The sequence below is a fragment of the Pristiophorus japonicus genome, chromosome 15 (assembly GCF_044704955.1).
Source record: "Pristiophorus japonicus isolate sPriJap1 chromosome 15, sPriJap1.hap1, whole genome shotgun sequence".
NCBI lineage: Eukaryota > Metazoa > Chordata > Chondrichthyes > Pristiophoridae > Pristiophorus > Pristiophorus japonicus.
Window position 1 is genome coordinate 10408513 of NC_091991.1, and position 27963 is coordinate 10436475.

The window sequence follows — 27963 nt, forward strand, 5'->3', positions numbered from 1 at the left end:
TTCACCAGACTGATTCTTGGGATGGGGGGATTGCCATATGAGGAGAGATTGAGTAGACTAGGCCTATATTCGCTAGACTTTAGAAGAATGAGAGGTGATATCATTGAAACATATTAAATTCGTAAGGGGGCTTGACAGGGTTAATGCTGAAAAAAAGTTTCCCTTGGCTGGGTGATCTAGAACCAGGGATCACAGTCTCAGAATAAGGGGTTAGCCATTTAGGACTGAGATGAGGAGAAATTTATTCGCTCAGAGGGTGGTGAATCTTTGGAATTCTCTACCCCAGAGGGCTGTGGATGCTCAGTCCTTGAGTATATTGGTACCACAGAATATCTAGTTGCGCCATATTACTCTAGAAAAAAAATCGAAGAGCAAATTACTATTTAAATGGAGAAAAATTGCCAAGTGCTGCAGTACAATGGGACTTGGAGGTCCTGGTGCATGACACACAAAAGGTTAGTATGCAGGAACAGCTGTATTTTTGGGAACTAAGGGAATTCAGGGATATGGTGATTGGGCAGGGAGGTGGAGTTGAGGTAGAAGATCAGCCTTGATCGTGTTAAATGGTGGAGGAGGCTCGAGGGGCCGAATGGCCTACATCTGCTCCTATTCCTTATTTTCTATCTGACGAGTGTAGCCAACTGGTTGTGATCGGATGTTCTCCCAAAGGTCCACTTTGCAGCACCCTCAACTCGTGCGGGAATATGAACACCGGCACAGACTAGTTGGGCCGCAAGGCCGGGTTTCTGTGCTGTACACTCGATGCAATGATTAAAACATGCGACTGCATCGCAAGAGATTGGCATTGGGCAAGCTTCATGTTTACGTTCACATTTGCAACTGGCTACATTGCGAGATGGCCAATATAATTATAAATTGATGTGGCGTATTCTCGTGAATCCTTTTGGTGTGTGAGTGGAGGACACTTAATCCCCCCCACTGTCACTGGATATAATGTGCTGTTGGTCGACTCATTCCGAGACTATTGTACTGTCGCTGACTGCGGAATCCACCTGTCCTGTCAATCCGTTGAGAGAGTGCAGCTGCACACCAGAGATAGATTTAGCACCAGAACACGGGAACACTAGATGCAGTGTAGTTGTAACCAACGGATTCCAAACTTCTATGTGCGGGCAAGCCCCCAGTTGGCTCACGTATCCCCGAGAAAAGTCAAGTCTGGAAGGAAAAAAAGTGTCTTCTTGTGCCCTTCTGATCTGTTCTGGCTCCAAGGTCTAACCATGCCCGAGCTTGACAGCCTGTACCGATGGCTCAAATACTCCCAGGGAAATTCTGCTGATTCCTCAGATCCGATCCCCCCCTCCCGCTGCTAGCAACATGCCCACGTTCTTCAGCACCACATCCAGCTACAGCTCTTTGGGCTTTCTCTCCATCTCTTCTCGCAGGTTGTCCTCGGAGGGAGGGAGTGTCCAGGGAGTCGCCCAATCGCTCGATCCTGAACTTACAAACAGCGGTCCCTCGTCATGCCCTTGTGCAACTGATAATTGAGGTTTTGCCACAACAAGGCATCTGATTCACCATATTTTAGCTATTATATTAATTATTTCTACTTATTTGTCCCTCTCGGTCGCTTTTAGCCAGCTCTGTATTTCAAGCGGTAAGTCAAGGACCAGAGTTCAGATACCAATCGGGCAAAGAATCCCCATTGCATTTCTTAACTGGGTATAAATTCATCAACCTCCCAATGAAATGCATAAACCCGCTATTTTCCTGTAAAGGTCATCGACCCAGCCAGTAACTACTTCAACCTGATGGAAATAAACTGCGAATGAGTTTTGGTTTCCATATTTACGAAAGGATATACTTGCTTTGGAGGCAGTTCAGAGACGGTTCACTCGGTTGATTCCGGGGATGAGGGGGTCGACTTACGACGAAAGGTTGAGTAGGTTGGGCCTCTACTCATTGGAATTCAGAAGAATGAGAGGTGATCTTATCAAAACGTATAAGATTATGAGGGGGCTTGACAAGGTGGATGCAGAGAGGATGTTTCCACTGATGGGGGAGACTAGAACTAGGGGGCATGATCTTAGAATAAGGGGCCGCCCATTTAAAACAGAGATGAGGAGAAATTTCTTCTCTCAGAGGGTTGTAAATCTGTGGAATTCGCTGCCTCAGAGAGCTGTGGAAGCTGGGACATTAAATAAATTTAAGAAAGAAATAGACAGTTTCTTAAACGATAAGGGAATAAGGGGTTATGGGGAGTGGGCGGGGAAGTGGAGCTGAGTCCATGATCGGATCAGCCATGATCTTATTGAATGATGGAGCAGGCTTGAGGGGCCATATGGCCTACTCCTGCTCCTATTTCTTATGTTCTTATGAGATGAATAAACTCAATTCAAACATGAAAATGAGTAGCGAACAAACTCATCTCGACTGCAAGACCTGGTTAATCACACTGTGGTAATTAGTCAATCCATGACACCATTCAGTATTCTAACACACACACACACACACAGACACACACAGTGCCACAGACACGAATCAAGCCGGGGTCTAACCTCCTGTTGGTGATGGTGGTGCATTCTTGGATTGATCTTCATCTTTGTCAGCAACAAAACCATGTTCTGAAGAAGCCCTTGAAAAGTTAACGTGACAACATACACATGGACACATCCACACACACGGACATGGACACACACAGATAGATACACACACAGATATACACCTACATACAGAGAGACTTACACACACACACACACAGACGTACAGACACACACAGATCTACAAGCAATAACAGGCAGGGTTGGTAACAGTTGAAATGCAAAAAGGAAGACACTCAAAAGGAGCTTTCCTGGAGATGACATTAAACTATCATTCATTCCCCGGACTATGCATCACCCGGGGGTGGACAAACACAGGGTTCTGTTCCCAGGGGTCTGAGCCAAATATAGCCCACAAGCCCCCCCCCCCCCCCCGGTAAAACTTACAATAATGCTGAAAGAATGTGCACAAGCACGTTATCAGTTTAATTCAAGCTTTGCATATTGTGAGAAGGTTTGCTTTGTCATTAATGCAGTGTGTGAAGATTCTGCAGGCCGATTTCTTCACGCATTTCACTGCATGTTTGCGTTTTAATGGATCGGGGGGGGATGCGATTAGTCCCGGAGTGTTAATGGTGTCCAGAGCCCCAAGAATTCTTACCCGGCTCTGGGATCGCCCACCATCATTGCCGAGAGCTCCCTGGCATGTGACTGTACACACTCGCGTGCAATTCCTTTACATGCAAACTGAAAACAGAGCAACTGTGTCCTCACTCGGGTCCCGACAGGCTAAATGTCCTCCCCCCCCCCCCCCACCCCATGGTTTCTTGACACTGCCCCTCCGATCCGATCATCTGTACTCTTCCCCAAGTTGGGTAAAAGCCCAGCTCTGAACTCCCTGACCAGCCCAGTAAGCTCATTGTTGGGACATCCGAGCGGAGGTTGCACCATCAGGAGAAATCTTCAGCTGCCGGTCAATTGATGCCCCTTTCCCGAATCAGCTCCTGGGATTTCAGTGGCAAGTGCCTCAATCTGAAATGGGATGTTTCCATGACTGAGGAGGCAGGGCACAGAATTACACGGAGCCCGAGATGCTGAGGGTCCATTCACACTACAATTATTTTTAGTTGGTCTGATTAAAGGGGACACTAAAACCGACACATTATCAAAATTAAACTTTGGATAGTAAATTTAAATCAAATTAAAATTTGGTTGGGGGGTGGGGGGGAGTTGGGGGGGTGATGATGCACTCCAGTCCCTCCGGTGCCCATCTCTCGCGGAAGGCCGCGAGCGTACCGGTGGACATCGCGTGCTCCATCTCCAGGGACACCCTGGCTCGGATGTAACCGCGGAAGAGAGGCAGGCAGTCGGGCTGAACAACCCTCTCGGCTGCCCGCTGCCGGGACCGGCTGATGGCCACCTTGGCCATGCCCAGGAGCAGCTCCTACAAAGGCGGTCACACTGCAAGGTTGGAGTCTTTGTGAAATGGTTTGTGTGTCGTTAAACCTGTGTGGTGTAAACCCAGAATGGAGACCAGACTTCAGTTCTCACCCTGTCCAAGGAGTCTCACTCCCTTCAGCTTGGGCCGCAGGTCAGGTGGTGGTTCTGGATTTTGGCTGCAATAATAGTATGACTGGGGCGTGGACGGGAACCACTTCACGAGGGGGTTAGATTTTAGCCGTTACCTGGACACTTGCCTGGGTGTATCGCTTGCCCAATGTAGAACCTGTCCGATTTTAATTCCATCAGAATGGTTCTAAAGCCTGCTCCACCAGATCCCCACCCAGCAACTGGAAACAGAGATCTACACCCCACGTGTCTCAAATTGTAAATGGGAATGCCTCCTTAGAATCTGGTGAATGAACTGGGCTGGTGATATAGAACGACTAGACTGAAAACCATCCCTCAGTCTGGGGTAAGACTGGTCTAAGGTAAGCTGCCAAAATTTACAGCACGGAAGGAGGCCATTCGGCCCATCGTGTCCGCACCGGCCGACCAGGAGCTACCCAGCCTAATCCCACTTTCCAGCTCTTGGTCCATAGCCCTGTAGGTTACGGCACTTCAAGTGCACATCCAAGTACTTTTTAAATGTGGGGAGGGTTTCTGCCTCTACCACCCTTTCAGGCAGTGAGTTCCAGACCCCCACCACCCTCTGGGTGAAGACATTTCCCCTCAAATCCCCTCTAAACCTCCCCTCAGTTACTTTAAATCTATGCCCCCTGGTTGTTGACCTGTCTGCTAAGGGAAACAGGTCCTTCCTATCCACTCTATCCAGGCCCCTCATAATTTTATACACCTCAATCAGGTCTCCCCTCAGCCTCCTCTGTTCCAAGGAAAACAACCCCAGCCCATCCAATGTTTCCTCATAGCTAAAATTCTCCAGTCCAGGCAACAACCTCGTAAATCTCCTCTGTTCCCTCACTAGTGCAATCACATCTTTCCTGCAATGTGGTGACCAGAGCTATGGCCTACGCCCTCTCTTCCACTGCCCTACCAACCTGGTCTCTCACTCTGTCATGTCACACTTTGACTCCTAGTCTTTGACCGGTGACATGAAACCAAAACCGGAGCACGTCAGTCTGCAACCCTTACATTAACCTGCGTGACAAAAATAATCAGATACATGGTTAGACACAATACAACGTGGACTGTGCATTCAGTGCAGTTAATGCCCCTTTACCACGGTTGGTATGAAGGGGTCGATTTCCACAGTTTCAAGGTCCATGAATATTGTGAGGTGTGAAGACACATTAGAAGGGCAAGTAAAGGAATGACAGAAAAATACTAAAAGGGAGACCAGTTAGTTAAACGGAATCGAACGAAATGTCACACAGCAAGGTATCAGACTCCACTCCGACTATCCTCTACAGTAGGTTAATGGGTTCAGAGCGAATACCACCAGAACGGTATGTCACTAACCTGCAGTGTTTGCTGCAACATCCGCCTTTGGTTCTGGAAACAAATTGGGCACCAAATGTAATTATATTGAAAAAAAGAAGAAAAAAAAGATGGAGAAAAGGAAAAAGAAACTTGTATTATCACAACCTCAAAACATCCCAACATGCGTTGCAGCCAATGAAGTACCTTTGAAGTTGTCGGCACAATTTGTGCACAGCAAGCTCCTACAAACAGCAACGTGATAATAACCAAATAATCTGCCTTAGTTACGGTGAAATAGGGATAAATGTTGGCCAGGACAACAGGGATAGCTCCCCTATTCTTCTTCAAAATAGTGGCTGTGGGACCTTTTACTTCCATCTGAGGGAAGACGGGGCCTTGGTTTAACGTCTCATCCAAAAGACGGCACCTCTGACAGTGCAGCACTCCTTCAGTACTGCCCCTCCGACAATGCAGTGCTCCCTCAGTACTGGCCCTCCGACAGTGCAGTGCTCCCTCAGTACTGCCCCTCTGACAGTGCAGCACTCCCTCAGTACTGCCCCTCTGACAGTGCAGTGCTCCCTCAGTACTGCCCCTCCGACAGTCCAGCACTCCCTCAGTACTGCCCCTCTGACAGTGCAGTGCTCCCTCAGTACTGCCCCTCCGACAGTGCAGCACTCCCTCAGTACTGCCCCTCCGACAGTGCAGTGCTCCCTCAGTACTGCCTCTCCGACAGTGCGGCACTCCCTCAGTACTGCCCCTCCGACAGTGCAGCACTCCCTCAGTTCTGCCCCTCCGACAGTGCAGTGCTCCCTCAGTACTGCCTCTCCGACAGTGCGGCGCTCCCTCAGTACTGTCCCTCCGACAGTTCAGCACACCCTCAGTACCGCCCCTCCAACAGTGCAGTACACCCTCACTACTGCCCCTCCGACAGTGCAGCGTTCCCTCAGCACTGCACTGGGAGTATCAGCCTAGATTTTGTGCTCAAGTCCCTGAAGTGGGACTTGAATCCACAACCTTCTGACTCAGAGATGAGGGTGCTGCCCACTGAGCCACGGCTGATGTGAAATAAATACAACCTCCAGACTTGCCTTCAGGGATGTAGGAATGTACAAGAGCAGAAAAGACCATTTTGGTCCAGCAAGCCAGCCCAATAGTTCAAAAGCACAACACGCAGCTCTCGACTGATATAATTCACTTGATTTCCTCACCAAATTCCTGCCCAACTCCCTCTCAAAAATCCCTGATAGCATCCTAGTCATCTTCCTGGGAAAAATATTTCCAAAATGTCCCCATTCATTGTGACATTTTTACAAGGTGCCTCAGTGGCAGCACTCTCGCCTCTGAGTCAGAAGTTGGGGGTTCAAGTCCCACTCCAGGGACTTGAGCACAGAAAGCTAAACTGACACTCCCAGTGCAGTGCTGAGGGAGCGCTGCACTGTCAGAGGTAGCATCTTGTGGAGGAAGACATTAAACCGAGGCCCGTCTGCTCGCTCAGGTGGATGTGAAAGATTCCACAGCACTATTTCGAAGAAGAGCTCTCACCGGTGTCCTGGATAATATTTCTAATTCAACCAACATAACTAAAAAAAAAGATAATCTGTTTGTGGGCGCTTGCTGTACGGCAATTGGCTGCGGCATTTCTTACATTACAACAGTAACTACACTTCGCAACGTACTTCATTGGCTGTAAAGCGCCTTGAGACGTCCCGTATATAAATACAAATTGCTCTTTCTAAACTACTCGTGCTAAATTCCTCGACAGGTGAGGTTAACCCAGTGGGTAATTCACCAGAAAAAATGCTTGATTTCCCCGATGTTATTTCACGGTTTTAATCTCGCACCAAGTTATATTGTTTGGGATAAATAAAAAGGAACCGAAGTGCTCAAAATCTGAAAGAAAAATGGAAAATTCTGCAAGCTGGTCAGTCAGAAGCTGGGTTTTGTGCTCGTCTGTCCATGGTTTTGGAATTTTTTTCCCTCCGACATTTCAGTGGACAGGAAAATCACCGGTTGGAACAGAAAACCCCTGCCCACATCTGGAGGGAGAAACCGTCAGGTTAACATTGTGCGCAGAAATTTGTCTTCAGAACTGGAAAACTGAAAGATAAGTCAGCATTTTAATAGAATTGGGATACAGGAGACGGAACAGTTAAACTGAATCCAAAAACAGTGAGAAGTTCAGGAGTTGACGGAACTACCAACAGCTGAACAGAATAATCAGAGGGATTTGGGTGTACACAAAACACAGAAATTTAACATGCAAGCAATTAGGAAAGCAAAATGCTATTTCGGCCTTGATCGCAAGGGGGTTGGAGTACAAGAGTAAGGAAGTCGTACTACAGTTATACAGGGCTTTGGTGAGACCACACCTGGAGTACTGTGCACAGTTTTGGTCTCCTTACCCAAGGGAGGATATCTTTGCCTGAGAGGGTGTGCTACGAAGGTTCACCAGACCGATTCCTGGGATGAGAGGATTGTCCTAGGAAGAGCGATTGAGTAGAATGGGCCTGTACTCTGAAGGTTAGAAGAATGAGAGGTGATCTCATTGAAATGTATAAAATTCTTAAGGGGGCTTGACAGGATAGTTGCAGGAAGGATATTTCCCCCTGGTTGGAGAGTCTACAACTAGGGGTCACAGTCTCAGAATAAGGGGTCGGCCATTTAGGACTGAGATGAAGAGAAATTTCTTCACTCAGAGGGTGGTGAATCTTTAGAATTCTCTACCCCAGAGGGCTGTGGCGGCTCAGTCATTGAGCATATTGAGACAGAGATCGATAGATTTTTGAACATTAAGGGAATCAAGGGATATGGGGATAGTGCAGGAAAGTGGAGTCGAGGTAGAAAATTAGCCATGATCTTATTGAATGGTGGAGCAGGCTCGAGGGGCCGAATGGCTGACTCCTGCTCCTATTTCTTATGTTCTTGTGTAGAAGAGCATGGACCCGCTAGAGGATATACCAGATAATCTCAGTGAGGCAATGTAATGGCAGGATGGACTAAATGGCCTCCTTCTGTGCTTTAAGATTCTATGATCTATGATGGGGTGGCCATCAAGTAGACTCCATGGATGGTGTAAAGCTTCTTGAGTGTTGTTGGAGCTACAGTCATGCAGAACAATGGAGAGTATTCCTTGTAGGCGGTGGAAAGGCTTTGGGGAGTCAGGAGGGGAGTCACTCACCGCAGAATACCCAGCCTCTGACCTGCTCTTGTAGCTACAGTATTTATGTCATTGGCCCAGTTAAGTTTCTGGTCAATGGTGACCCCCAAGATGTCGGTGAGGATTCAGTGATGGTAAAGCCATTGAATGTCAAGAATGGTGGTTTATCTCTCTTGTTGGAGATGGTAACTGCCTGGCACTTGTGCGGCACAAGTGATACTGGTCACTTACCAGCCCAAGCCTGGATGTTGTCCAGGTTTTGCTGCATGCGGGCACGGACTTCTTTTCTGAGGAATTGCGAATGGAACTGAACACTACCAACTTTCTGCGAATGCCCCCACTTCTGACCTTATGAGGGAGGGAAGGCCATTGATGAAGCAGCTGAAGATGGTTGGGCCTAGGACACTGCCCTGAGGAACTCCTGCAGCGATGTCCTGGGGCTGTGATGATTGACCTCCAACAACCACAACCATCGTCCTTTGTGCTGGGTATGACTCCAGCCAATGGAGAGTTTTCCCCCTGAATCTGTGACCTACGATTCATTAATTCAGTGACCAATACCGGGTCGAGATATTAATCATGGCCAACGGATTTCCGATACGTCCATTAGGTTAATCGTTACTGTGCTCGCACCATGGTCTCTATGGTAAGTAGAACCCTCAGTGAGGACATTTAGTTGGTTCAATGTTTCACTGACCTGCTGGTGTTGCTGGTGCGGGTGCTGCTGGCACTGCGGGCGCTGCTGCTGGTGGGCTTGCTGGACTTCCTGCAGTCCCTTTCCCCTCTGCAAGAAACAGTAGAAGCAACACATCCATTATTTTTCCTGGAAGGGTCAAAGTTCACTGGGATAATGTATGCACCTGCGGTATGCCCACAAGTGTGTAGAGTTGTTGAATTGTGAGTGGTTTAGCCAATCACGTGATGTTCACAAGACTCAATAAAACCCCAGCCAGTTGGGTTCGGGGGAATCCACGATGAGGTATGCAGTTGTAAGCCTGGTGGATAAACTGGTAACGTGTAGTGTGATTGTTAAACGTTTTGTTAATAAACCAACTAGTTCTTAAAAGCAATGTGTTGCTATGAATGCTTAAGCAAAGAACCCATGAAGCAAATACATTACAACTGGTGTAGGCTGCATAGTTACGAATCATTTCACCCAAGAGCAATTTTCTCTATTTATTCTCAGGATGTGGGCAGCACTGGCAAGGCCGGTGTTTACTGTCCATCTCTCGTTGTCCTGAGAGATTGGTGACGGGCCGCCTTCTTGAACCGAGTGGCTTCATACAACCGTGTACAGTTCTGGCCACCGCACCTTAGAAAGGATATCTTGGCCTTGGAAGGACTGCAGTGCAGATTCACCTGAACATTACCAGCGCTCCAAGGGTTAGATTGTGAGGAGAGATTATATAAAGTAAGCTGGTACTCCCTGGAATATAGAAGGTTACGGGCTGATTTAATTGAGGTTTTTAGGATTTTGAAAGGAATTGAAAGGGTAGCAAGAGAGACATTTTTCCTCTGGTGGGGGAGTCTAGGATACCCTTAAAACCAGAGCCAGGACATTCAGGAGAGAGGTCAGGAAACAATTCAGGCAAAGGGTAATAGACGTGTGGAACTCTCTCCCACAAAAGGCAGTAGTTGCTAATTCAATTTTTAATTTAAAATCTGAGATTGATAGACTGTTCCTAGCCACCGGTATTAAGGGATATGGAGCCAAGGCGGGTGGATGGAGTTAGGTCATAGATCAGCCGTGAGCTCGAGAGGCTGAGTGGCCTTCTCCTGTTCCTAACCAAGTGGCTTGCTACCACTTTGTGTAAGACTGGAGTCACCTCCCAAATCCACAACCTCTACCCCCTAGAAGGACAAGGGCAGCAGGCTCTTGGGAACACCACCACCTCCACGTTCCCCTCCGAATCACACACACCATCCTGACTTGGAAATATATCGTCGCTGGGTCAAAATCCTGAAACTCCCTCCCTAACAGCACTGTGGGAGCACCTTCACCACACGGACTGCAGCGGTTCAAGGCGGTTCACCAGCACCTTCTCAAGGGGCAATTAGGGATGGGCAATAAATGCCGGCCTTGACAGTGACGCCCACATCCCCGGAATGAATAAAAATGAACGTATAGAGCCAGACAGAGAGAGGGTGCCTGGTTTGCTTCCCCGAAGGAGATTGGTGAATGAGTTGGGATTTTACAACAATCTGACAACGTCCCCCAGTACTGGAAGCCCGTTAACAGTCTATAAAAGTACCCCGTGTGTACATTGTTGGTTGGACTGCTCTCCGCAATCAATGTATTTTGACCTTGTGCCTGCTGCGCTTGGCATTAGATCAAAACAACATCAATGGATACCGGGATAAAACAGACATTGTGCAGCAATATTTCAAATTCAACACTATGGGAATGAACTCTGGCACTGGTTGAAGTGTCCTTTGGAGCAGAGATTTTGTAGAGTGGAAATTACGATCAGTGCTGTCATTTAACGACTACGGCTTATGTGGGCACTTAAAGCACATGTACAAGGACAGTCGATTATAAATCCTGCCCCCGATTAGTGCCAGCAGTACATTCCTCTTCACTGGTTTCACACTGACCTTTTTAAACATCTTCACAGGCAGTCCCTCAGAATCGAGGAAGACTCGCTTCCATTCTTAAAATGAGTCCTTAGGTGGCTGAACAGTCCAATACGAGAGCCACAGTCCCCGTCACAGGTGGGACAGATAGTCGTTGAGGGAAGGGGGTGGGTGGGACAGGTTTGCCGCACGCTCTTTCTGCTGCCTGCGCTTGATTTCTGCATGCTCTCGGCGATGAGACTCGAGGTGCTCAGCGCCCTCCGGGATGCACTTCCTCCACTTAGGGCGGTCTTTGGCCAGGGACTCCCAGGTGTCAGTGGGGATGTTGCACTTTTTCAGGGAGGCTTTGAGGGTGTCCTTGTAACATTTCCTCTGCCCACCTTTGGTTCGTTTGCCTTGAAGGAGTTCCGAGTAGAGCGCTTGCTTTGGGAGTCTCGTGTCTGGCATGCGAACAGTGTGGCCTGCCCAGCGGAGCTGATCGACTGTGGTCAGTGCTTCAATGCTGGGGATGTTGGCCTGGTCGAGACGCTAATGTTGGTGCGTCTGACCTCCTAGCCCCCATGTTGCCGGCTTTCGTGCGCACACAGTCTGAGTGAAACCATAGGGCTGATCTTACAATATCGCGCCCCACCCCCCAGTGCAGTCCAGAAAGATCAGGCAGACCGGATGTCCAGATTCCCAACATGGGCTCCCGGAGAGAAGGGGAAAATGAGGCCAGGTTCGGCGTGGTAAAACAGGATTTCCTGAATTCGATCATACTGTGTTCGCACACTGCCAAGGCTGGGGCTTCAACCGGCCCAGAGCGAGGGGATGAAACCTTGCTCTTCCCCACTGGTTGCAAAGCTCGCACGTGAGCACAGGGAGGAAGCCATGGGGATACTGCGGGATGGTGGGGTTGAGGCGGAAGATCAGCCATGACCTTATTGAATGGTGGAGCAGGCTTGAGGGGCCGAATGGCTGATTCCTGCTCATTATGCTCATCTTAAATTCCCAGGACACCCTGTACAAAAGCATCTTTAATCCTCAGCAAATTGTCAGAAAGTGTCAAAGACGATTATTCATTTGACTATTGTGAATTATTCATTATACACAATTGACACATGTGGAGTGTGAACATCGGCATAGACCCGTTGGGCCGAATGGCCAGTTTCTGTTTGGTGAAATTCTATGTAACGGATGGAATTAAATTAAACCAGTTTCAGTTGAATAAGACAAAAATATTTACAATCTATATTAACGACTTGGAGGAAGGGACCGAGTGTAACGTAGCCAAGTTTGCCGATGGTGCAAAGATGGGAGGAAAAGCAATGTGTGAGGAGGACACAAAAAATCTGCAAAAGGACATAGACAGGCTAAATGAGTGGGCAAAAATTTGGCAGATGGAGTATAATGTTGGAAAGTGTGAGGTCATGCACTTTGGCAGGAAAAATCAAAGAGCAAGTTATTATTTAAATGGAGAAAGATTGCAGAGTGCGAAAGTACAGCGGGACCTTGGGGTACTTGTGCATGAAACACAAAAGGATAGTATGCAGGTACAGCAAGTGATCAGGAAGGCCAATGGAATCTTGGCCTTTATTGCAAAGGGAATGGAGTATAAAAGCAGGGAAGTCTTGCTACAGTTGTACAGGGTATTGGTGAGGCCACACCTGGAATACTGCGTGCAGTTTTGGTTTCCATATTTACGAAAGGATTATTAAGGATGTCATAGCAGTGCATCTGGAAAATGGTGACATGATAGGTCCAAGTCAGCATGGATTTGTGAAAGGGAAATCATGCTTGACAAATCTTCTGGAATTTTTTGAGGATGTTTCCAGTAAAGTGGACAAAGGAGAACCAGTTGATGTGGTATATTTGGACTTTCAGAAGGCTTTCGACAAGGTCCCACACAAGAGATTAATGTGCAAAGTTAAAGCACATGGGATTGGGGGTAGTGTGCTGACGTGGATTGAGAACTGGTTGTCAGACAGGAAGCAAAGAGTAGGAGTAAACGGGTACTTTTCAGAATGGCAGGCAGTGACTAGTGGAGTGCCGCAAGGTTCTGTGCTGGGGCCCCAGCTGTTTACATTGTACATTAATGATTTAGACGAGGGGATTAAATGCAGTATCTCCAAATTTGCGGATGATACTAAGTTGGGTGGCAGTGTGAGCTGCGAGGAGGATGCTATTAGGCTGCAGAGTGACTTGGATAGGTTAGGTGAGTGGGCAAATGCATGGCAGATGAAGTATAATGTGGATAAATGTGAGGTTATCCACTTTGGTGGTAAAAACAGAGAGACAGACTATTATCTGAATGGTGACAGATTAGGAAAAGGGAAGGTGCAACGAGACCTGGGTGTCATGGTACATCAGTCATTGAAGGTTGGCATGCAGGTACAGCAGGCGGTTAAGAAAGCAAATGGCATGTTGGCCTTCATAGCGAGGGGATTTGAATACAGGGGTAGGGAGGTGTTGCTACAGTTGTACAGGGCCTTGGTGAGGCCACACCTGGAGTATTGTGTACAGTTTTGGTCTCCTAACCTGAGGAAGGACATTCTTGCTATTGAGGGAGTGCAGCGAAGGTTCACCAGACTGATTCCCGGGATGGCGGGACTGACCTATCAAGAAAGATTGGATCAATTGGGCTTGTATTCACTGGAGTTCAGAAGAATGAGAGGGGACCTCATAGAAACGTTTAAAATTCTGACGGGTTTAGACAGGTTAGATGCAGAAAGAATGTTCCCAATGTTGGGGAAGTCCAGAACCAGGGGTCACAGTCTGAGGATAAGGGGTAAGCCATTTAGGACCGAGATGAGGAGAAACTTCTTCACCCAGAGAGTGGTGAACCTGTGGAATTCTCTACCACAGAAAGTAGTTGAGGCCAATTCACTAAATATATTCAAAAGGGAGTTAGATGAAGTCCTTACTACTCGGGGGATCAAGGGTTATGGCGAGAAAGCAGGAAGGGGGTACTGAAGTGTCATGTTCAGCCATGAACTCATTGAATGGCGGTGCAGGCTAGAAGGGCTGAATGGCCTGCTCCTGCACCTATTTTCTATGTTTCTATGTTTCTATGATATACTTGCTTTGGAGGTAGTTCAGAGAAGGTTCACAAGGTTGATTCCAGAGATGAGGGGGTTGACATGAGGAAAGGTTGAGTAGGTTGGGCCTCTACTCATTGGAGTTCAGAAGAATGAGAGGTGATCTTATCGAGAAGTTTAAGATTATGAGGGGCCTTAACAGGGTGGATGCAGAGAGGATGTTTCCACTGATAGGGGAGACTAGAACTAGAGGGCATAATCTTAGAATAAGGGGCCGCCCATTTAGAACTGAGATGAGGAGAAATTTCTTCTGAGGGTTGTGCATCTGTGGAATTCGCTGCCTCAGAGAGCTGTGGAAGCTGGGACATTGAATAAATTTAAGAAATAAACAGTTTCTTAACCAATAAGGGAATAAGGGGATCTGGGGAGCGGGCAGGGAAGTGGACCTGAGTCCATGATCGGATTAGTCATGATCGTATTAAATGGCGGAGCAGGCTCGAAGGGCCGTATGGCCTACTCCTGCTCCTATTTATTATATACAGAGCCAGATTGAGAAAAATAAAAGATCACATTGAGAGAGAGAGATAAAAGAGACAAAGAAAAAAATAAAAACAATTTAAAAAAAATCTCCAACAACAATTAAAATCTGAAGGAATGAGAATCCACACTTGTAAAAGTTAATTTTCAGTGTCAGAGAGGTTGTTTAGCAGTAATTAAAACTTATCACATCACATGTAATGTATGCACCTGTGAGTATGCTCACAGATTTTTAGATCTGTTTAGTTGGGAGTGGCTTAGCCAGTCATGTGATGTTCACAAGATTTAATAAAACCCCAGCCAGTTGGGTTCAGGGGATCCATGACGGGGCAGGTGGTTGTGAGCATGGTGAATGAACTGGTAATGTGTAGTGTAGTTTTGCTGTGAATTCTTAAGAATAGCACCCACGAAGCAAATGCATTACACCGCAAAAAAATTTACTTATACTGGAATTGACAAGCCCAAACTTTTCCTGGTGTGTTTAGTGGGTAGCCATTACGCCTTTGAGTCACAAGGTTGTGGTCCCAGTCCCACTCCAGGGATTTGAGCACAAAAATCTAGGCTGACACTCCAGAGGGAGCCCTGCACTGTCGGAGGTGCCGTCTTTCGGATGAGACGTTAAATCGAGGCCCCGTCTGCCCTCTCGGGTGGATGTAAAAGATCCCATGGCACTATTTCAAAGAAGAGCAGGGGAGTTATCCCTGGTGTCTTGGCCAATATTTATCCCTCAATCATTATATCAAAAACAGAGTATTTGGTCATTATCACTTTGCTGTTTGTGGGAGCTTGCTTGTGCACAAACTGGCTGCTGCGTTTCCTACATTGCAGCAGTGACTACACTTCAAAAGTACTTCATTGGCTGTAAAATGCTTTGAGACATCTGGTGGTCGCGAAAGGTGCTATATAAATGTAAGTCTTTCTTTAGATCTTTCCACTTTCTAGTCCCAAATGATGTGGCCGAGACTTCCAATCGGCTGCTCCCGGAGCAGAGCCTCACACGCCGGGTTCACTGGTCGGGAACCAGTGAGTGCGCAGCCCACTATTTCAATGGATGGAATATGGCGGGCCGCTTGCAGCCAATTCCCCGTGACGCCAAGGCTCCATGCGGGATATGCGCAATCCAAAAACGTACTCTGCAGTCTGCCAAAGAAGAGAGAGAGTAGACGCGGGAAAAACCACCCAGCAGATTAAAAAAAAAGTAATCACGTGAAATTTTGGGGCATCATCTGAGCCTGGCCCCGAAGAGATGCTTGCTTGGTTACAGCTTGAGTTGAACTACCACCTCCCACTTTAGTGTATAACAAATTATGAGGGGCCTACATAGAATGGATAGGAAGGACCTGTATGTAGCGGAACCAACCAGGGGGCAGGCTATCTTAGACCTGGTCCTGTGTAATGAGACAGGATGAATAAACAATCTCCTAGTAAAGAATCCCTTCGGAATGAGTGATCATAGCATGATTGAATTTCAAATTCAGATGGAGGGTGAGAAAGTTGGATCTCTAGCCAGCGTACTAAGCTTAAATAAAGGAGATTATGAAGGTATGAGGGCAGAGTTGGGTAAAGTGGACTGGGAAAATAGATTAAAGTGCAGGATGGTTGATGAACAGTGGTGTACATTTAAGGAGATATTTCACAACTCTCAAGAAAAATATATTCCAGTGAGGAGGAAAGGGTGTAAGAGAAAAGATAGCCATCCGTGGCTAGCTAAAGAATTAAAGGACGGTATCCAATTAAAAACAAGGGCATACAAAGCCGCCAAAACTAGTGAGAGGACAGAAGACTGGGAAACTTTTAAAAGCCAACAAAGAACACCTAAAAAAAATGATTAAGAAAGGGAAGATAGACAATGAAAGTAAACTAGCACAAAATATAAAAACATAGCAAGAGTTTCAATAGGTATATAAAAAGGAAAAGAATGGCTAAAGTAAATGATGGTCCCTTAGAGTACGAGACCAGGGAATTAGTAATGGGGAACATGGAGATGGCAGAAACTCTGAACAAATATTTTGTATCAGTCTTTGCGGTAGAGGACACTAACAATATTCCGACAGTGGATAGTCAAGAGGCTATAGGGGGACAGGAACATAACACAATCACTAAGGAGGTGGTACTCAGTAAGATAATAGGGCTAAAGGTAGATAAATCCCCTGGAACTGATGGCTTGCATTCTAGGGTCTTAAGAGAAGTAGCGGCAGGGATTGTGGATTCATTGGTTGTAATTTACCAAAATTCCCTGGATTCTGGGGAGGTCCCAGCAGATTGGAAAACTGCAAATGTAACGCCCCTATTTAAAAAAGGAGGCAGACAAAAAGCAGGAAACTATAGACCAGTTAGCCTAACATCTGTGGTTGGGAAAATGTTGGAGTCCATTATTAAAGAAGCAGTAACAGAACATTTGGAAAAGCAGAATTCGGTCAGGCAGAGTCAGCATGGATTTCTGAAGGGAAGTCATATTTGACTAATTTGCTGGAATTCTTTGAGGATGTAATGAATAGGGTGAATAAAGGGGAACCAGTGGATGTGGTGTATTTGGACTTCCAGAAGGCATTTGGCAGGGTGCCACATAAAAGGTTACTGGACAAGCTAAAAGTTCATGGGGTTGGGGATAATATATTAGCATGGATAGAGGAGTGGCTAACTAACAGAGAACAGAGATTCGAGATAAATGGTTCATTCTCTGGTTGGCAACCAGTAACTAGTGGGGTGCCACAGGGATCAGTGCTGGGACCCCAACTATTTACAATCTATATTAACGACTTGGAAGAAGGGACTGAGTGTAACGTAGCCAAGTTTGCTGACGATACAAAGATGGGAGGAAAAGCAATGTGTGAGGAGGACACAAAAAATCTGCAAAAGTGAGTGGGAAAAAATTTGGCAGATGGAGTATAATGTTGGAAAGTGTGAAGTCATGCACTTTGGTAGAAAAAAATCAAAAAGCAAGTTATTATTTAAATGGAGAAAGATTGCAAAGTGCCGCAGTACAGCGGGACCTGGGGGTACTTGTGCATGAAACGCAAAAGGATAGTATGCAGGTACAGCAAGTGATCACGAAGGCCAATGGTATCTTGGCCTTTATTGCAAAGGGGATGGAGTGTAAAAGCAGGGAAGTCTTGCTGCAGCTATATAAGGTATGGGTGGGGCCACACCTGGAATACTGCATGCAGTTTTGGTTTCCATATTTATGAAAGGATATACTTGCTTTGGAGGCAGTTCAGAGAAGGTTCACTAGGTTGATTCTAGGGATGAGAGGGTTGACTTATGAGGAAAGGTTGAGTAGGTTGGGCCTCTACTCATTGGAATTCAGAAGAATGAGAGGTGATCTTATCGAAACGTATAAGATTATGACGGGGCTTGACAGGGTGGATGCAGAGAGGATGTTTCCACTGATGGGGAGACTAGAATTAGAGGGCACAATCTTAGAATAAGGGGCCGCCCATTTAAAACAGAGATGAGGAGAAATTTCTTCTCTGAGGGTTGTAAATCTGTGGAATTCGCTGCCTCAGAGAGCTGTGGAAGCTGGGACATTGAATAAATTCAAGACAGAAATAGACAGTTTCTTAAACGATAAGGGGATAAGGGGTTATGGGGAGCGGGCAGGGAAGTGGAGCTGAGTCCATGATCAGATCAGCCATGATGTTATTGAATGGCGGGGCAGGCACGAGGGGCCGTATGGCCTACTCCTGTTCCTATTTCTTATGTTCTTATGTTTCCCTCAGCAGAGGGGTCAATAACCAGGGGGCATAGATTTAAAGTAATTGGTAGAAGGATTAGAGGAGATATGAGGGGAAATGTTTTCACCCAGAGGGTGGTGGGGGTCTGGAACTCACTACCTGAAAGGGTGGTAGAGACAGAAACCCTCACCACATTTAAAAGATACTTGGATGTGCACCTGAAGTGCCGTAACTCCAGGGCTATGGACCGAGAGCTGGAAGGTGGGATTAGGCTGGATAGCTCTTTGTCAGCCGGTGCGGACACGATGCGCCGAAATGGCCTCCTTCCATGCTGTCCATTTCCAAGGTTTAATCATCCAACTCTAAAATTATCGTTTAATCTTCAAGCTACAGAATGTCCCTCCGGCTCCACTTGGCCGCCTCCATGCCTCCCGTCTGATAACCATGCGGGGAAACAATAAATTCTTCCCACGTCTCGAACTTTCCAACGTGGTCCCAGTGTCCTGTGGGACACAGTTGCCCTATTAATAATGGATCAAATCCCAGATTCTTACAGTACATAGCGGAATCTTTACTGTGACATGATACAATGGCTGTTGACAGGAAGAGTTGGAGAGATGGATGCACGCGAAGCATGCGATGACATCATGTCTGCTCCCTCCTCGATCCCGGGCCACCAACATCACACATGTCGGATCCAATAATAGACAAAAAAAAAAATCTGCTGGAGCTTTAAATCTGACATTGAAGAATTACAGATTGAATTTCCAGAGAGATGGGAACTTTAAACCAGGGATCATTATTAATGAGAGTTGGGTTTTATCCATAATCCCAGCTGAGCTTCAGAAAGGGCAAGTATGCACAGCTCAGTTTCCCCTCGGCATACAATCCGAATGGAAAAAATGATTTTGAGGAGAGGCTGGTGCTATTTTTTGCCAGGGCACCGCCAGTTCCGTCCTCTCCCCTCCCCTCACCTACGGGAACAGCGAAGACTCTCCATATTTTCGGGAAAGGTGATGGGCTGTGGAAAGTAGGAATTCAATCCCTCCACCAAGCCCAGCGTTTGGGCTTTAAACATAGTCACTTTGAAAAGGGGACTGACGAGATATTAAGTTGCACTCACAGCGACATCAAAGGGGGGATCTTAGCTCCAAATGGAAAAAGCAGCTTTGCGCGAGCTGCACAACCTGCGGGTTGATTTACAATTTGGCAAATGGCTTGCCTCATGAGAACGTGGGCCTTGACGGGGGAAATGATGTGTCCTGCGGGGGGCAGGGTTAGGAGAATGGGAACAGGTTGGAAACATTAGGACTGTTCTCCTTGGAACACAGAGGGTTAAGAGGTGACACAGTAGAGATTTACAAGGTGATGAAAGGTTTTGATAGCTAAGAGTGGGTCAATAACCAGAGCTCACAGATTTACAATCATTGGCTAAAGATGTAGCGGGGAGATGAGGGCAAATGTTTCACTCAGAGAATTGTCTGGATCTGGAACGCTCGGCCTGAACAGTTGCTGGAAGCTGATGCCATCAATAATTTTAAAAGGAAGTTGGACGGGTGCTTGATGAGGATCTCACAGGATCACGGCCAAAAAGCAGGTGGGGGGGGGGGGCTGGGGGTGGTGAGCACGACTCACAACAGCTCTTCCACAGAGCCAGCACAGCCACAATGGGTTGAATGGCCTCCTTCTGTGCCGTAAGATTCTTGTTGTGTAACTCGCTACCACATGGAATGGTTGAGGCGAGTAGCATAAAGAGGAAGTTGGATTTGGAGGGGGTACAGAGACGATTCCGGAGATGAGGGGGTTACCTTATGATGATAGATTGAGTAGACTGGGCCTTTACTCGTTGGAGTTCAGAAGGATGGGGGGTGATCTTATAGAAACATTTAAAATAGGAAAGGGATAGACAAGATAGAGGCAGAGAGGTTGTTTCCACTGGTCGGGGAGATTAGAACTAGGGGGCACAGCCTCAAAATACGGGGGAGCCAATTTAAAACTGAGTTGAGAGGGAATTTCTTCTCCCAGAGGGTTGTGAATCTGTGGAATTCTCTGCCCAAGGAAGCAGTTGAGGCTAGCTCATTGAATGTATTCAAGTCACAGATAGATAGATTTTTAACGAATAAGGGAATTAAGGGTTACGGGGAGCGGGCGGGTAAGTGGAGCTGAGTCCATGGCCAGATCAGCCATGATCTTATTGAATGGCGGAGCAGGCTCGAGGGGCTAGATGGCCTACTCCTGTTCCTAATTCTTATGTTCTTATTATGTTCTTATCAGTACACAAGGGAGAAAGGAATAGAATGATAGAATGGTTTCAGCACAGAAGGAGGCCATTCGGCCCATCGAGCCCGTGCCAGCTCTCTGCACGAGCACTTCAGTATTTATCCAATTCCCTTTTGAAAGTTACTATTGAATCTGCTCCCACCGCCTTTTCAGGCAGCGCGTTCCAATTATCTTAAATCTGTGTCCTCTGGTTACTAACCCTCCTGCCAATGGAAACAGTTTCTCAGATAATCAGCATCTCACATTAGTATTTATAATATTAATGATTCAGATTTTCTGTTTGGAAGAAGTATACTGTAGGAAAGAGACATTTAACTGTTTTGCAACTGATCTGATCAGTATATTGCTAAATTAATTCATTTATGGGATCTAAGTGATCTTGTGAAGGAAGTGTATTGAGTGGGGGAGAGAGATCAGGGGGTAGAGAGAGAGAGCGGGGGAGGGGGGGCGGAGAGAGAGAGAGAGAGAGAGAGAGAGAGAGAGCAGTGGAGAGAGGGAGAGAGCGGGGGAGGGGGGAGGGAGAGAGAGAGAGAGAGAGAGAGAGAGAGAGCGCATGGGGGGTAAAGAGAGAGAGAGAGAGAGAGAGAGAGAGAGAGAGAGAGAGAGGGGGGGGAAGAGAGAGAGAGCGAGCAGGGGGTAGAGAGAGAGAGAGAGAGAGGGGGGAGAGAGAGAGTGAGCAGGGGATAGAGAGAGAGAGAGAGTGTGAGAGAGAGAGAGAGAAGGAGAGGGAGAGAGAGAGAAGGAGCGAGAGCGCGTGGGGGGTAAAGAGAGAGAGAGAGCGAGAGAGAGAAAGAGAAAGAGCGCGAGCAGGGGAGGGGGAGAGAGAGAGAGAGGAGAGGGAGAGGGGGAAAGTGAGAGATAGAGGGAGAGAGCGGGGAGGAAAGAGGGGGAAATAGAAGGATTTGTTGATGGGGTGAGATGAAGAGGGGTGGGAGGAGGCTGGTGTGGAGCATAAACACCGGCACGGATCTGTTGGGCCGAATGGCCTGTTCCGTGCAAGATGTGGCTTGTAGCAGAAGATGTGCCTCGAGTATTGCAAGTCCCTTCACCTACCGATTATTGTGATTTGCTCCGACAGGAACCACCAGTTTAAATGGTGAAATAAAAGGGAGTCAGACACTTTTCCAGGTAATCATTGGCAGTTGACAGGAGAGGGACAGTTTACCCTTGCTGTACCTCCCAGACTGGATTCCATTTGAGCATGTGGATATCTGAGGGAGTCCTGCAAACTCACCTCTGATTTACTGTTCTTGCCCTCTCCCCTCCCCTCCCCTCCCCACCCACCCACCCCCCACAGTCATCCATCTTCCGACATAGCTTCCCCAGTCAGGGCGCGGAATTCAGAATGTGTGAATTCAGCTATAAATGACAGGAAGGTATTTGACCTCGATCCATACTTGGAATGAAGAATGAAGATGAAGAATGAAGGAAGGTCCCTCCCAATCAGTGTGGCTCCATATGGTATATTGCCTGCTCAGTTATTCTGACTGTTCATCCCCCTTTCACATCCAACAACTTGCATTCATGTAGCACCTTTAACTTAGTGAAACATCCCAAGGCGCTTCACAGATGCGTTGTCAAACAAAATTTGACATCGAGCCACATAAGGAGATGTTGGGACAGGTGACTGAGCGCTTGGTCAAAGAGGTAGGTTTTAAGGAGTGTCTTAAAAGGAGGAGAGAGGTAGAGAGGTGGAGAGGTTTAGGGAGGGAATTCCAGAGCTTGGGGCTCAGGCAGCTGAAGGCACGGACACCAATGGCTGAGCAACTATAATCAGGGATGCTCAAGTTCGATGACAGAGGATGGGACGACTTTGGATCTAGACTGGAGGCGACGAAGGTTTAACAGGTTCCCATTGGTTCTATAGTTTAGTTCCACTCCAGCAGGGAGCTTGTTGAGAGCGAGATGGAGCATTGCAGCAAGGAAAATATTGTCCCTCTAGGACTGTACAGTCACCCGAGAACTCATTTTTAGAGTGGAAGCAAGTCTTCCTCAATTTCGAGGGACTGCCTATGTTGATGCTCAGGAAGCCAGAATTGGGGGAATGCAGAGATCTGCGTCAATTATTTAAGCAATACTGGGCCGAGGAGAGTACTGGAGGTTGAAATGAAAGGCCTGTTTACACTACAGGTTTAGTGAAGTGGATTCCACTTTACATCAAAACTGGTGTAACTGCAGAGCTCGGGTCCAACTTAACACAAGAGTGAATTAGAGCGAGACTCTCTCATTCTGCTTCATCCCAGTCTCTGGCTGGTTGCAGACCCTGGGTTCAGGCTGCATGAACACAGCGTTGGTCGGTGCTGAACAAAACCGCTTCACAATGGCATCAGGTTTGTGGTGTGAACTACAGGAGGAGGCCATCGACCAAGAGAGTGTGTCCGCCATTAAATTCTACAGACGGACGACCCACATTGTCATGGCCCCTTGGTGAGAATCTGTTAGTCTTTCCGTAACTCCCAGCTCCCTGTATGGGTTAATAAAGAAAGACTTGCATTTACATTGCCCCTTATCGACCTCAGGATGTGCCAAAGTGCTTTACAGCCAATGAAGTACTTTTGAAATGTAATCACGGTTGTAATGTAGGAAATGCGGCAGCCAATTTGCGCACAGCAAGCTCCCACACACAGCAATGTGATAATAACTAGATTATCTGTTTTTTTGTGATGTTGATTGAGGGATAAATATTGGCCAGGACACTGGGGAGAATTCTTGTTAGAAATAGTGCCATGGGATCTTTTACATCTACCAGTGAGGGCAGACGGGGCTTTGGTTTAACGTCTCATCCGAAAGGTGGCACCTCCGACTGTGTGGCACTCCCCCAGCACTGCACTGGGAGTGTCGGCCTGGATTTTTGTGCTCAAGTCTCTGGAGTGGGGCTTGAACCCACAACCTTCTGACTCAGAGTGTTACCCACTGAGCCACGGCTGTCACTATAATGTCGTATAACACCACACCAGTTTTGACATGAACAAGAATCTTAAGCAAGGTCGACAGTGTCATGTATTTCACCATCTTGCAATAACAATAGTTATGTAACTGTAACTCATGAACACTGTACCTGTACCCTTGAAATGCACACCCTGACCACAGGGGGTGAGCTTGCGGGAGACACTCCTCACCTGGGTTTCCAGGTATAAAAGGGGAGGTCCCACCCAGGGTCAGCACTCCTTGGTCCTGGGAATAAAGTGAAGGTCACAGAGTGACCGTGTCTGATATATACATGCCTCATGTGAGTTTGTAACAAGGTGCAGAGACACTACAGACAGTGTTTTATTCAATCAGACTACAGTGTTATACTTAAGGGAAGCAAAGCGACTGAATTATCTTCAAAACTCAAACTTCCCGTTCCACCCTTACCTTCCTCTTTGACCTTGAGCTCGAATTTCACTTTCGAGGTGCCACTGATGACAGCATACACCACATCATCCTCCTTTGCTGCGTTGCTCACGATGAGTGTGTGCTGCACTCCGTCCGCTTTAATCGTGTATTTCTCACTCGCTTGAATGTCTTTTCCGTCCCTTTGCCATTTCACTTTGGCATCGGCTTTGCCGGTTTCAGCCACGAATTCCGCGGCGCTTCCAGCCGTCACCTCAAGGGTTTTCGGTTTCTTGGTGAATGCCGACGCTGTGAGAGACAGAAACCAGTGCGTCAAACAAAACTTCGTTCAAAGTGCTTAAAAACGCATGCACCCGTGAGCATGCTCAGTCCCACGCTGCCAATCTTTGGGCACCCAGTGCGGAGGGGAGTGGGCAGGTCGGAGGGCCTCCTCGTAGGGCTGCTCCTGGGCATGGCCAAGGTCGGCCATGAACCAGTCCAGGCAGCGAGCGGTCGAGGGGGTCATCCAGCCCGACTGCCTGCCTCACTTCTGCGGCTACGTTCCCGCCAGGGTGTCCCTGGAGATGGAAAACGCGGTGTCCACCGGTACGCTCGCGGTCTTCCGCGAGAGTTGGGCGCCGGAGGGACTGGAGTGCATCATCACCCCCGGCAACCAAATTTTAATTTGACTTGGCAAGGTTCCTAGTTGATTTGGAAATCTGTGGGTTCCAGTGCCCTTACTAAAAGGGGGTACTTGATTTAAAGTTCTATCTAAAATAGTTGTAGAGCTGTTGAATTGGGAGTGGCTTAGCCAGTCACGTGATGTTCACAAGACTCAATAAAACCCCAGCCAGTTGGGTTCGGGGGATCCACAATGAGGTATGCAGTTATGAGCCTGGTGAATGAACTGGTAAGATGTAGTGTGATTGTTAAACCTTTGCTAATAAACCAACTAGTTCTTAATAGCAATGTGTTGCTATGAATTCTTAAGCAAAGAGCCCATGAAGCAAATACATTACAACGGGAGAATGACTGGTCTCCTGGTCTAGTTGTTTCGAAGGCCTAGGGAGGGTCGGAATGGAAATTCTCAGATTTCCCCCCACAGATGTTTTAGCCTCTCCCAGGAGATGACATGGTTTCGGGTGGGGTGGGGACTGTATACACTGATGCACAAAGCATCGCAATTGTGTGGGGCAGGCTGGATGGACCAGCGGTCTTTGCCTGTCTGTGTCATTGTTTATATGTCGTGACTAATAGATAAATTTCCTGGTTTATCATCTTGCACTGCATTTACACTACAGACCGTCATCTCGCTCTTATTTTGGGGAACAGTGTGAACTTTCACGGGCTGATTAACAGTTAATGCCCCTTCCATGGCTGTGACCAGTTGATGGGGGGAGGGTTTCATGGGCTCCCCAACCCATACAATGAGGGAGGGGGAGGGGCCACCCACCAAACGTGAGGGTCCCGCTGAATGTCAACCTAGAATTCAAAGTGGGAGTTCCGGTCTGCGCTCTCCGGGACTGTCCAGGGTGGGGCTCGAGTCCACCACCTTCTGCCCAGAGGCGGGAACACTCCCATTGCGTCAATGGCCTGCTCCTACACTATGGATGCACTGGTGCAAAGAGTTTTGCTTTGCACAGACTTCGTTCTCAGATTTCTTTCCAGAAAAGAATATTTTGGGACACAGTATATCTGTTTTTTTAGTGCTGTTGATTGAGGGTTAAATATTGGCCCCAGGACACTGGGGAGGACTCCCCTTCTCTTCTTCGAAATAGTGCCGTGGGATTTTTTACGTCCACCTGAGAGATCATGACGTGTGGCGAGTGCAGCGAGCTCGGGGGCGGGGGGGGGGGGGAACTGGTGACTTTGGACCTGTGGTTCCCAAAGCTCTCCCCCACTGCGGGTTTTCCTCACCTCGTGTCGTGTCCAAGTCTGTTGTAGACTCATTGATCGAGATTAATCGGTGTGATTGGTCAACAACTCCATTATCATTGGATCATGTGACTACCAGGGTGGGAGAAGGTGAACTAGATGTGTGGTTGATAATGAAGAGGAAAGTCATGGGCTGCAGGAGGATATCAATCTACTGGTCAGGTGAGCAGAGCAGTGGCAAATGGAATTTAATTCAGAGAAGTGTGAGATGATGCACTTTGGGAGGGCTAATAAGGAAAGGGTATACACATTAAACGGTAGGCCACTTAATAGTGTAGATGAACAAAGGGATCTTGGAGTGCTTGTCCACAGATCCCTGAAAGTAGCAGGCCAGGTGGATGAGGTGGTTAAGAAGGCATACGGAATGCTTGCCTTTATTGGCCTGGGCACAGAATATAAGAGCAGGGAAGTTATGCTTAAATTGTATAATACTTTGGTTAGGCCACAGCTGGAGTCATGTGTGCAGTTCTGGTCGACGTATTATAGGAAGGACATGATTGCACTAGAGAGGGTGCAGAGGAGATTTACTAGGATGCTGCCTGGAATGGAGAATCTTAGTTATGAGGACAGATTGGATAGGCTGGGTTTGTTCTCATTGGAACAGAGGAGGTCGAGAGGAGACCTCATCGAGGTGCACAAAATATTGAGGGGCCTGGACATAGTGGATAGTAAGGGCCTATTTTCACTAGTGGAGTGATCTATTACAAGGGGGCACAGTTTTAAGGTGGTTGGTGGAAGATTTAGAGGGGATTTGAGGGGGGCTTCTTTATGGAGAGGGTTGCAGGGATCTGGAACTCGCTGCCTGGAAGAGTGGTGGATGCAGAAATCCTCACCACTTTTAAGAGATGGTTGGATGGGCACTTAAAGTGCGGTAACCTGCAGGGTTACAGACCTAGAGCTGGTAATTGGGATTAGACTGGATGACCTTTTGTTGGACGGCACAGATGTAATGGTAAGTACTGCTGGGAATAGAATAAGGCCAGGGTGATCTCCTGGACTAGTTTCCATCGCCTGGATGGGTCGGAGAGGAATTTTCCCAGATTTTTCCCCCTAAATTGGCCTGGATTTTTATCTGGTTTTTGCCTCTCCCAGGAGATCACATGGCTCCGGTTGGGGTGGAGTGTAGAATGTTTCAGTATAAGGGGTGTCGCAGTTGTGGTGAGGCGGACTGGTTGGGCTGGGTGCTCTTTGCCTTTCCGTCATTGTTCATAGGTTTATATGTAACCTGTAGGGCTGCTGACCGAGGGCCGTGCGGCTCTTTGTCGGCCGGCGCGGAAATGGCCTCCTTCTGTGCTGTGAATTTCTATGTTTCTATGTTCTAGATGGACCTGCGTCTTTTTATGTCTAGCAACTCTCACGTTCCCACTTGCTGTAAATACTATATATAGAATATATATATATATATTATATATATATATATATATATATATATATGTGTGTAACTATGTAACTACACATCAGTGAGAACAGAAACCTCTTCACACCAACACTATAACAGTTGTGCAGGTACAGCAGGAGCGGCGAGTGATCGGGACCCAGGAGAGGCGAGGGACCTGGGGCAGCACGGGTCAGCCCACACTGCGATATGTGTGCGCACTAGGTCCGTGCAGCAGAGCTGGTCTCCAGTCGTCCTGGTCAATCGTTGCCACTGGACCAAGACCTAGCTCTGTCAAGCCCGTGTGGTGGCTGGTGTGCAACGGCCACCACACGTTAAAAAAATCCACACACAGGCATCTTCCACCCTTCAACATGTAGTTCGGGATCTGGAATATCAGGTCCTTCATTGATACACCTGTGAACTCATCCCTTTTTTGTGAGGAAGCAAGTCATCCTCGATACGAGGGACCGCCTATGATGAGGATGTGCAAATGTAGTGTCAAGCATGAACGTTTGCAATGCAATAGCCCAGGCAGGATTATTCATTTAATTAGGTGATTAATAATAACACCTAAAGGCTAGCCAGCAAGACAAGTCAACACAAAAATAAATGTTCCTGCACGTGTGAAGTGGCCGATTATCTCTGCAGTCCCCAGTGTTTATTTTTAACCTTTTAACAGCCCTGTGCTGCCTAGCTGGCCAACCAATAATTGTCCCTC

The 27963-nt window shown here is 47.4% G+C and overlaps 1 protein-coding gene across 11 annotated transcripts in view; it reads right to left on the minus strand.

The window, feature by feature from the left end:
* The window catches only part of mybpc1 (myosin binding protein C1), a 153998-nt gene that overhangs the window by 109456 nt on the left and 16579 nt on the right, over positions 1–27963 (minus strand). For 9 of the 11 annotated variants that reach the window (XM_070900136.1, XM_070900132.1, XM_070900134.1 and 6 more), the window contains exons 2-4: positions 23975–24241; positions 9233–9319; positions 5418–5450 (exon numbers count right to left, since the gene is read on the minus strand). In XM_070900136.1, coding sequence (XP_070756237.1) covers positions 5418–5450; positions 9233–9319; positions 23975–24241 — 387 coding nt within the window. The remainder of the gene's footprint in view (positions 1–5417; positions 5451–9232; positions 9320–23974; positions 24242–27963) is intronic. The other 2 variants (XM_070900135.1, XM_070900138.1) reach the window with 1 other exon arrangement.